The 12,305-nt window shown below is 37.6% G+C and overlaps 1 protein-coding gene across 1 annotated transcript; it reads left to right on the forward strand.

Moving 5' to 3' along the window:
* Positions 1-3,053: 3,053 nt before the first annotated feature.
* gje1a (gap junction protein epsilon 1a) lies at positions 3,054-11,798 on the forward strand. Its single transcript, XM_028440715.1, has 4 exons — positions 3,054-3,092; positions 3,186-3,368; positions 6,348-6,545; positions 10,551-11,798. The coding sequence occupies exons 1-4, from the start codon at positions 3,054-3,056 to the stop codon at positions 10,746-10,748; spliced, it is 618 nt and encodes a 205-aa protein (XP_028296516.1). The 3' UTR covers positions 10,749-11,798.
* The last annotated feature ends 507 nt before the right edge of the window (positions 11,799-12,305 follow it).

Below are 12,305 nucleotides of genomic sequence, written 5' to 3' on the forward strand. Positions count from 1 at the left end.
TACGTCATATTTGTTTGGACCAGCAGAGGGCGCTGGTAACACAGTGGTAGGTTGGCATGCAGATATCTTGCAGTGAAGAAGATAAGCTATGCTAGCAGACAGAGCTAATAGAAAAACGTGACTTTTACAGATATTCAAGTAATATTACAGATATTCTTTCGGTGCTAAAGGCGTAATGAATCATTTATTAACATATTTAAGAGTAGAAGGCAGCCAGAAAGAAAGTATTAGCAGACTCCGCCCGCCGCCAACACTTCCGGATAGCGCCCTCTGCTGGTTAAAAAAGTACTGCGATTCAATTGTCAGAAAATCGATATCAACCGTGATACCTATGAATCGATTTTTAACTGCCTTACGATTAATCGTTACATCCCTAATAGTAACACTAAAATAGTACGGCCACCAGGAAATCTCAGATTCAGGCTAGTCAAACAGTTATAGTCCGTTAGATGAGACGACTCTGGACCTCGAGCCTTGGATTGCTACGCCGCTAGGAAGCAGCGGAGCATCGTACCAGCGGTGTCTGCCAGCGTAGACGTAAGCGGTGATCAGAAGGCTAGCAACCAAGCTAAAAGCGAATCCTCCCAGAACGCCGCTTCCTTCCATCCTGCGTTCTAACATCCACTCAAGCTGGATTTCAATAGAAGACGGGAGATGAAGGACTGCTGCGCCATGTTTCTCACATCCATTCCAGATGTGGCGGTTAGCATTGAGGGGCTAACACTGTTTCAGTGGGACTAGTCTCTGCTAATGTAGAACTAATGCAGACATTTTCTATAAAACTCCATGTTTTTCATGGTCCGACCGATTGGTACAGCCAAAAACACGGCAATATTTCACCATTTAATCTCAAAATTCAGGATTTGCTTGTGTGTGTGCTGTTTGTAAACCTGCTGCTTACCTCCAAAATGGCGACTTCCGGGTTGGTGACGCACCGTGACAACCCTCTATTAGATATTTCAGAAGGTTTTTGAACATTTAAAAGCATATTTTTGTAAAAGAAAAAAAACAACAAACAATATGAATATTAAAATAAATCAATGTATATATAAATCATATTTTGTGTAATAACTTTGCTGTGCATTTGTCTTCTTCTTGTGTAAAACTCGGTGTTTCTCTCTCTACTTTTCTGAGCTGTGATTTGTGTGCGCTCATTAAATCCAGCCTGGCTTTATTTTGAAGGATCGCAGCAGAAACGTCGCCTCGCGCGCACTATCTCTCTCTCTCTCTCTTTTTCTCTCCACGTGCCGCAAAGTCCCGCAAACCGGGCATGACTTGACGGAGCCCGGGAGGGTCACAGAGGGGGGATGAACAACACACCGCCAGGATTACGGTTGGTGTGTGACTTTATTTGGACTTCTGTCTATTTCTCTCACTTTGCGCGCGCGCGCGTGTGTAGGTGTGTGCGCGCGGGCGCGGAGTGTTGCTTATAGTTTTGCAAACTATTCCCCTCATGACCTTTGAGTAAAATACATTTATTTGTGGATTAATGCGCAAAAGTGTTTGACATTTATTTTAAAAATCATTTATTTTACTGCTGATTTTCAAAATAAAGCAAAAAATGTGGAAGAAACTATTAATAATTACAGTACATTCTCTCTCACGCCACATTTTTAATTAAATCCAAAGATAGTAATTTTTCTTTTTTTAAAAAACTAACAACATATTTATTATTATTATTATTATTATTATTATTATTATTATTATTATTATTATTTACCTTTATTAATTACTTTTGATTAAGGTAAACAGCATAAATAAAAAGCATTTCTGGTATTAAATTTTGAGCAATAGAGAAGGATTTGACTTGTAAAAGTATTATTAGGGCATCCATGTTTCATACATTGTTTATATAAATATATTCATACAAGTTTTTAAGCCTCTATTATCTTAGGGGTCAATTTGACCCCATTTTCATCATTCAAAATATAATAGCTGACTTTTTTTATTTCATGACTTTTGCTAATTTGTTGACATTTTTTTACATATTTCACACATTTGTGTTCGTCTGGGGTCAGATTGACCTAAAGGGTCACATTTGTTAGTAATATTTGAGGATAATAAGAGAGTTAAAAAGCCTTGAAAAAGTTGTTAATTATTAAAAATGAGCCATATTGCTTTCAAATATCCATTTTTTTTTCTTTAGGGATGACATCACTGACTGTTCTCGTTTATGTTAATGTTTAAAAATGTGTCTGACATACTGTGTGTGTGTGCATGTGTGTGTGTGTGTGTGCGTGTGTGTGTGTGTGTGTGTGTATCTGTTAAATAATTCAGATCAAATGAAGATGTTTATGTGATTTTTACCTCAGACACATGTTTAATGTTTGTTTTTTTGGACACATATTAAACCATGTATAAATGAGGCTTAAATTCACATTTTAAAAACACATTTCAGATATTAAATTCTGAGCAATAAATAAGGATTTGACATTAGAGTGTCCAAATATTTTATATATTGTTTTAAGTTCTTTAAAAAGCCTTTGAAAGAGTCGTTGTAAAAAAAAATAAAAATAAGAATGAGCCACACTACTGTACAAATATCCACATTGTTTCTTTAGGGATGACATCACTGACTGTTGTAATTTATAGTATTGATTAAAAGTGTTTCTGACGTACTGTTTGTGTTTGTATCTGTTCAATAATTCAGATCAAATGAAGATGTTGATGGGTTTTTTTCCCTCAGTGTGCCCTCACAGGGTGCATTGTCGCGCGTTTGCCACCTCTCTCTGCATTGTGAGGTGATGGTTGTGTTGTTTTTGCTGACAGTGTTGTACAGGGATTATAACACAGGCTCCACACGCCCACCCCCCCCCGCCCCGCCCCCCCGACCTTTTGTTGCCCCCCCACCCACTGTCTCTGTTGTCTTGTTCTGGTCAATCGGTGGACGGATGAAAGGCCAAAGAGATGCAGTGACATGGGCTTTTGGAAACAGTGTGTGTGTGTGTGTGTGTGTGTGTGTGTGCGTGCGTGTGTGTGATGGTGTCCTTTTTTTACAATGTGGCCATGAAGGTGGTTTACGTGAGCCCAGGAGCTAAACACAGCGGCCGACCATGTCTTTGAACTACATTAAAAACTTCTATGAAGGATGTGTGAGTAGTGATTGGGGCGAGGGCGGCGCTGACGGACGCCGTTAACGTCTTCCACCCCCCGCCATCTCTCTCTCTCTCTGTGTATGTGTGCAGCTCAGGCCTCCCACGGTGATCGGCCAGTTTCACACCTTGTTCTTCGGCTCGGTGCGGATGTTCTTCCTCGGCGTTCTCGGCTTCGCCGTCTACGGGAACGAGGCGCTGCACTTCAGCTGTGACCCGGACCGGCGGGAACTCAACCTGTTCTGTTACAACCAGTTCAGACCCATAACTCCTCAGGTAGGACCAAACAACAATGAGCGGGTTATCCTAGCCTCGCCCCAGAGGGGGGGCAAACGGTCCTACATAAAGGGATCTTTGGAATGTACTTATTAGTAGATCTAGGCATAAAAAAAAACATTATTTTTCACCATATTTGTTTCATTAACTTTTAAAAATGGGACTACTTTACAGTTCTAGAGCCTGTGTTCCTCCATCTTGAAATCATGTGATTGATGATGTCACACGGCCCCACTGCCTGTAAACGTCCCATTGTTTTCTATTGGAGTGAAACATTCAGCCTGATTTTTTGATTTTTAGATCATTTAGCACAGGGGTCACCAACCTTTTTGAAACCAAGAGCTACTTCTTGGGTACTGATTAATGCGAAGGGCTACCAGTTTGATACACACTTAAATAAATAAAGCGGGGGGGGGGGGGGGGGGGGGGGGGGTAGTTTGCTTTTTAAAGAGAAAATGAAATAATTCAATTTCACAGTGTTCTTTTATTTGAAAAACACATAAAGTAAAGAACAAATTCCACAGTACCCGTGCAAATGGTAAATGGTGGTAGTAGTAGAATAAATAAAATAAATAACATAAAATTAAACAAAAAAGGCATACATTGCATAAATTATCCATCAATCTATGCAATTTATGCTTGAAATAAAAATAATCAACAAAAGGAAAATTAAACATAGCCTATACAACAACGGCTATAACCATAACAGAAACACTTCCCTACACATGGTTGGATTTGATTTTCTCCCGATTTCCTCACTGACATTGTCCGGGCGGACCATCCTTCACTGAGCGTCGTTTCCGGCCGGACAATAATAACGATTACACCTCTTCTTATGCGGTGTAATCGTTATTATTATTACAACAATATTATTATTACAATAATATAATTACACCGCATAAGAAGAGGAAGAAGAGTCTTCTTCCTCTTCTTATGCGGTGTAATCGTTATTATTGTCCGGCTGGAAACAACGCTCAGTGAAGGATGGTCCGCCCGGACAATGTCGGGCAGAAATCAGGAGAAAATCGGGAGGGTTGGCAAGTATGTATTAAACACAAAAAACACTTTACATTTTAAGTGTTTATATATATGTATTGTCATTTCTAAGTTACATGTAAGTGTGATTTAAACAAGAATAGCTAAATAAATAAATCTATATATATATAAAAGCTCACTGGTAAGTGCTGCTATTTGAGCTATTTTTAGAACAGGCCAGCGGGCGACTCATCTGGTCCTTACGGGCGACCTGGTGCCCGCGGGCACCGCGTTGGTGACCCCTGATTTAGCAGGTTTTAGTTCATCTAGCAGCTTTTTCATCAAAATGAAAACTTTTGCTGCTCTTGGTTGCTTTAAATCAGGGCTCACCAACCTTTTTGAATCTGCGAGCGACTTCAAATCTAGTGAATAATCCGAAGGGCTACCGGTTTAAAAAGCACTTATGAAATACTACATTTTTATGTTTTCACTTCAGGTTTCAAAATACAACTCTTTATTTCGCCTAATTTATGCATTTGTTTAATTTTCATTATGTTTCACAGAAAATCCTCATGTTCCTATTTCACAACAACTTTAGATAATCGTAAAACACGTAACCTGATTGTACAATTTAACCATTGTGTAATATTTTGCATTTTTTTAAAAGCATATCTTATCACAACCCATACACCAAATCTGTAACACCTAAAAACATTTGTCACAAAGTTCTAGTGAAAATAAACATTTAAAGAAGGTTCATTAAATAGAAAAATGTTTAAAGTGCAGCAGTATGTAACTCTACTGAGGCACTAACTACATCTGTTTTTATCTGTGTGGGTTTAAAGCCTGGCAAGTAAATCAGATTTTAGATGGAACTCATTGGTGACGAGACCCCTGATCTAAATAATCAGTAAAAGTTAAAGATGTCGATGTAAACCTCTTTTGTTTACTGAAAGAGGGTGAAAACAGTTGTAACCTGACAAAAATCTGTTACCGCAGGGGGCGACAGTTCCAACTCTGTGGTTTAGTAGTAGACAAATCAATAGAAATACACAAAATGTGAGAAAAACTCACCAAATGACAGTAAACACACAAAATGACATTATTTTTCTCAGTTTTAGAGTTAAAAAAATTAGCTATACTTAGATCCTGAAAATTGTTTTTAATTTGAATTGAATTCATTGGTGTTATTTTATTTAAAAATAAATAAAAAATGTGTTATGACAAACCTTTTATTTTATACAGACTAGTGCAGTGCCTTTTCCATGGATGGTTTAATTCCTCTTTAATTTGTTGCTAATGCTAGGTTATTGTTAATGCTAACGCTAATGCTAATGTCTGTGTTTGTGTGGCTCAAATATCTCTGCGTTTCAGGGACAGACAGAGCTGAGACTTTCAACATGCCTGCTGCTTGGTTCAAGGGAGTGCCCGGTGGACAATTTTTTCTAAAATTTCATAAAATTGTCCGCTCCCGGTGGACACTTTTATGAAATAATTTATTCACGGTATCATCGCAGTCCAAACAAATCCAACGTTGCACACCCTTGAACCGAGCAGCAGCCATGTTGAAAGTCTCAGCTCTGTCTGTCCCTGAACCGCAGAGATATTTCAGCCACACACACACAAACAGACAGAGACTCTTTGCTTTTTTTTTTTTTCAAGTTTATACATGAGATTTTTACTGTATGCAAGGGAACCGTACCAAGATTTATTATCAAAAATAACTGTGTTTGGGTAAAAGTAACTAGTAACTTTGTATTGTATTGTATGTATTTGAGCTACTTTTTACTTATACTTGGGTATTTTATGTATGACTTACTTGTACTTGATCACATTTTCTGTCAAGTAACAGTAGTTCTACTTGTGTAGAATATATCAGTACTCTTTATATTTCTGACATTACTGTTGATAATGTAATAACCAAATGATGAAACTCATAATTAAACACTTTCTTCTCCTTTTTTCTTCCTTCTTCTTCTTCTCCTGGGTGGTGTGCATGTGCAGGTGTTCTGGGCCCTACAGCTGGTAACGGTGCTGGTTCCTGGGGCCGTGTTCCACTTGTACGCCGCCTGTAAAAACATCGACCAGGAGGAGATCCTGGAGCGACCCACATACACCGTCTTCTACATCATCTCAGTTCTCCTGCGTATTATTCTGGAGGTCATCGCCTTCTGGTTACAGAGTCACCTCTTTGGCTTCCAGGTCTGATCTACATCCTCAGCATCTATTCATATTTATCTATATTAAAAAAGAAGCTAAATAAATAATATAGTATAATATTAAATGATACATGCTAATCTAACCCAAACATTTAGTTCTTACTCTCAGTTCTTTACATTTACGTCTACATTACCTGAAAAGCAAATATTAATCTTGACGTTTCCTTCAACCCTAACCTGGAAAAATACACAAGGAATATAAAACTGTAGTGAAAAATGTGCATGAGACATTTTTTAGTTTGGAAATTGTCATTATTAATTAAATAGTTTCTAACCTAATATAATGATGATTTAATATATGATATAATGTAACGTAATATAATACAATATAACATAACACGACACTACACTATATAATGCAAATATCTGATATTATAATATGTAATTTTAATATAATATAATATGATGTTGTGTATTATATTTTATTAAATTATATAATATGAAGTAATGTTATATGAAATGATATTGTAATATGTAATTTTAATATATATTCTATAATATAAAATAACAATATAATTAATGATAATGTAATGTAATTTAATGTAATATATGATATGATATTATAATATATAATATGTAACTTTAAAATAATATAATATAATATTATATGATGTAAGGAGGGTCGTCGGTTCAAGTCCCGGTGCGGACCAAAAAAAACGGAAGTTGTTCTGGTAGTTGGAGTCAACATAATACTTCTGCTGAAATAAAGGTTTGTTTATTTATATGTTATGTAGTAATAAGCCACGCCCACTTTGACCAATCGCGAATAACTTCGAGATACGGTCCCAGGAGCGACCCAAGGTCATACCCACCAAATTTGGTAAAAATCGGTTGTGCCATTTGGGGGAGATATACATTTCTCATAATTGCAGTGCCCCCTAGAGGCCTAATTTATTCAAATTTGGCTCAAACCCCCACAGTCACATGCCAACCAAGGATCTCAGAATTGGTGGTGTTAGCAATTTTTTTGACCAAGATATGCAACAGTTTGCGTTTTAATAGCTAGCTAGAAAACTTTACTCGTTAATATTTTGCACATATTTTGCCCGAACAAATTTTGCTGAACTGTAGATCAGGTCCAAATGAAGACTCTACGTGCCAAGTCTCATGCTGATTGGACAAAACCCCAAAGATGAATTTGAAAAAGTAGGTTTTTGATATGTCGTGACTTACAAAGAGTAATGTGCTGTGGGAGTGGGCGTGGCCTCTGTCAGAAAATGCGACTCTATGTAGGGAACATGTGGAAATTAATTTTATGAAGATGTGAATTAAATTGTAAAAGTTAAAGGCCAAAATGTTTTTGCAATTATAGCGCCACCTAGTGGCGCAATTTTTGGTATGGGTGGTCTGTGTGGTCTTCTATATCTACCCTGTAAATGTCACTGCCCTCAACATAATAATTCAACAGAAATAAATGTTTATTTATGTGTTATGATTTCATTAGCCACGCCCACTTTGACCAATCGTGAATAACTTTGAGATATCGCCTCAGGAGGGACCCAAGATCAAACCCTACAAATTTGGTAAAAATTGGTCTGCCATTTAAGAGATATAAATATTCATTATTTGTAGCGCCCCCTAGTGGTCTACATCGTTCAAATTTGGTGCATTTCCTCACAGTCACATGCCAACTATGGATCTCAGATTTGGTGTTGTTAGCATTAAATTTGACCGAGATATGCACCAGTTTGCATTTTTATAGCGAGCTAGAAAAATTTACTCGTTAATAATTTGCGCATAATTTACCCGAACAAACTCATAGGGTTAACTGGAGATTACGTCCAACTGAAGACTCTACGTGCCACGTTTCACGCTGATTGGACAAAACCCCAAGGAGGAGTTCGAAAAAGTAGGTTTTCCAGTTTTTGCAATTTTGCTCTGAGAAAAATTTAGACGGAAATGGGCGTGGCCTAGCCCAGGTGATTCAGTGCTATTCAAAGAATCTGTGGATATGATGGTTTTAAATTTGCTACAAACGGTGTGGGAGTTATTGGCCAAAACGCGTTGACCTTTGTTATAGCGCCACAAAACTTTTTATTCACGTTATTTACAAAATGTCAACAACGGAAGACTTGTCCATCCAGCCTTTCATGTTCCAGCCAGAGTCGGACCCGGCGGAGCGAGATGAAAATGAAGCGAGCATAGCGCTAACATATAAAGACGGTGCAACTGCTAATGCTAACAAAACAATGACAGGGACGTCTTATCATCACACTTTTTAGCATTATTTACAGCTTACCGAAGTGCTCTGTTCATCGTCTCCAAAGATAGAAGGAATTGAACCCTCAATCAGACAAAGTCTTTCTGTAAATCCTTCTTTATACTGGTGGAGGTTGATGAAGCAGTCATCCTTGAAGTGCTTCGCGCACACAAAAATGACATTTCCGTTAAAAATAAAACTCAACCAGGCACTTTGAAAAGGTTCTGATGCTTTGAGACGGTGTAATGAAGCGTGTGGGTTACTACATCCAACAACACAACATTTTGACTTATCCTCTCGTAACTTCTGCATCCTGGAGCTTGGACTACAAAATAAAAGCGAGAAATAAAAATGGCGTCGATGTCCTAATTTGGCAGTTTTGCTGCAAATACTGTGACGTTATTGTTCAAAAACGTAATCGAGAATAGAAAAATCGCAACAGACTGAAAAATATGACCAAACAGAATATAAAGATATCAATGGAGCACCTGAAGAGACTAATTTGAACTTTTCTGTACTTCTAAACAATCTACATATACAACAAAATGCATTTAAGGGCTAAAAAAGTGGATTTAGCATGATATGTCCCCTTTAAATAGACTACAAAAGGATGAAATGAAATGGTTCTAAATGTTTTATTGTATGAGCTGAGTGGTACACAGCCTTCATGTCACTGCTCCTTATTTCCTCCTCCTTCAACTTCCTGTAGAACTCATAAACTTCACTGAAAACAGACCAAATAATAAATACTGGAATAGAAAAACCATCAATGTACTCAGAAATAAGTACTACAGTACTGTACTACAGTGATGTACTACAGTGATGTACTACAGTGTTGTACTACAGTGTTTTACTATTGTGTTGTACTACAGTGTTGTACAACAGTGATGTACTACAGTGATGTACTACTGTGTTGTACTACAGTGTTGTACTACAGTGTTGTACAACAGTGATGTACTACAGTGATGTACTACAGTGATGTACTACAGTGTTGTACAACAGTGATGTACTACAGTGATGTACTACAGTGATGTACTACTGTGTTGTACTACTGTGTTGTACTACTGTGTTGTACTACAGTGTTGTACTACAGTGTTGTACAACAGTGATGTACTACAGTGTTGTACTACAGTGTTTTACTATTGTGTTGTACTACAGTGTTTTACTATTGTGTTGTACTACAGTGATGTACTACAGTACTGTACTACAGTGTCGTACTACTGTGTTGTACTACAGTGTTGTACTATAGTGATGTACTACAGTGATGTACTACAGTACTGTACTACAGTGTTTTACTATTGTGTTGTACTATAGTGATGTACTACAGTGTTGTACTACAGTGTTTTACTATTGTGTTGTACTACAGTGTTTTACTATTGTGTTGTACTACAGTGATGTACTACAGTACTGTACTACAGTGTTGTACTACTGTGTTGTACTACAGTGTTGTACTATAGTGATGTACTACAGTGATGTACTACAGTACTGTACTACAGTGATGTACTACAGTACTGTACTACAGTACTGTACTACAGTACTGTACTACAGTGTTTTACTATTGTGTTGTACTACAGTGATGTACTACAGTGTTGTACTACAGTGTTTTACTATTGTGTTGTACTACAGTGATGTACTACAGTACTGTACTACAGTGTTGTACTACTGTGTTGTACTACAGTGTTGTACTACAGTGATGTACTACAGTACTGTACTACAGTGATATACTACTGTGTTGTACTTGTACAGCTGATATCTGACTCCTGTCCCTCTCCCCTCTCTCTATCTCAGGTCCACCCGTTGTACACGTGCGACGCCAGCGCTCTGGAGAAGACCTTCAACGTGACCAAGTGCATGGTGCCCGAACACTTTGAGAAAACCATCTTCCTCAGCGCCATGTACACCTTCACCATCATCACCATCCTCCTGTGCATGGCCGAGATCTTTGAGATACTGTGCCGACGACTCGGTTACCTCAACAACCAATGACGTGTTGACGACTGGACTTTTATATGAAAATGATGTTGAGGAGGAGGGAGTGAAACCTCAGCTGTTACTGTCACTGACCTGATCCGGAGGCGTCTGGTGATCCCTGCTGCTGTAGCTCAGACCTGACGTCACAGCAGGTGACGTATGAAGAGAAATGTCCGTAACTGATGGGATTTGTTGGAGGCCGACTCTTGAAAAACTGCAACCTGGGAAAAAGCAGCATGTGTTGAAGCACCATTTTAGTGTTTCCTCGACACCTTTTCCTCACCATGCACTGAAGACCGATGCAGCGGATCAGCTGCATGCCAGCAGGCTGTCAGCATGATTTCCTATGAATGTCAATGAACCTTCCAAGTTCCTGATAAGCGTTGACGGACAGGCTCACACTCACACCCAGGGTCATGAAGGGTGTCAGAAGGAGAGTGAGAACAAAACGATTTAACCTCTGTTTCAACAGCAGCCGTTCTACCCTCTGCAGATATAACACTTCAAATGCAAAGACCTTCTCAACAGAAGGAGTTTACAACGACTGTGGCTTCAGGGCTTAAAAACATACACAAAACGACAAAGAAACACACACAAAACGACTACAACAACACAATATTTGGCAAGAAATCCCACCAAATGACTTCAAAAACACACAAAAGGACAAAATAATAACTCAAAACTACTACAAAAACGCAATATTTGGAAACAAATCCCACAAAATAACTTTAAACAACACAAAAGGACAAAATAATAACTCAAAACAACTTCAAAAACAATATTTGGCAACAAATACCATTAACTCAAATGGCACAAAAGTGCAGAAAACCACAACAAATACACAAGGAATGACTACAAAAATTCACAAACAACTACAACAATACATGTATCAACAACAAAAACACTTAAAGTCACTTTAGAAACACAAAGTGACAGCTGAAACGAATAACAAAACATACAAACCGACAACTAAAATACTCAAAATAAATGTTAAAAAACTTGAAAACACACAAAAGACAAAATACTTCCTCAAAATGACAACAAAACACAATATTTGATAACAAATCCCACAGAACGACTCCAAAAACATAAGATAAAGTGACAGCCAAAACACAAAACGACTCAAAAATCATACAAAAGGACAACAAAACCACAACAATACACATGGAAGGACAACACAATTACACAAAATGAATTTATAAAAGACTAAAATGACTTCAAAAACAAATAAAAGAGCACAGAATGGCACGAAACTACAACATACACACAGAATGACAAAAAATAAAAAATACAAACAACAAAAAAACATGAATTGACAACAAAACACAAAATAATTTAAAAACACACAAAATGACTCAGAAAACATAGAAGCCGACAACTTAAATACACAAAGCGACAATTAAAATATGCAAAATTGTTCCAAAATGTCACAAAAGAACAACAAAATAAATAAAACAACCACAACAATACCAACAAAAACTTGTAAAGGTAACATTCAGTTTAGATGTACTTTGATATTGAATATTTCTTGGGTCCCGACCCCTGTGTTGAGAACCTTTGTCATAGACTACA

The sequence above is a fragment of the Gouania willdenowi genome (assembly GCF_900634775.1).
Source record: "Gouania willdenowi chromosome 24 unlocalized genomic scaffold, fGouWil2.1 scaffold_320_arrow_ctg1, whole genome shotgun sequence".
In the NCBI taxonomy this organism is placed as follows: domain Eukaryota; kingdom Metazoa; phylum Chordata; class Actinopteri; order Blenniiformes; family Gobiesocidae; genus Gouania; species Gouania willdenowi.

Coding starts and splice junctions, on each gene's coding strand:
- gje1a (XM_028440715.1), top strand. CDS start 3,054: ATGTCTTTGAACTACATTAAAAACTTCTATGAAGGATGT. Junction 3,093..3,185: donor AAAACTTCTATGAAGGATGT/GTGAGTAGTGAT, acceptor GTATGTGTGCAG/CTCAGGCCTCCCACGGTGAT. Junction 6,546..10,550: donor GTCACCTCTTTGGCTTCCAG/GTCTGATCTACA, acceptor TCTCTATCTCAG/GTCCACCCGTTGTACACGTG.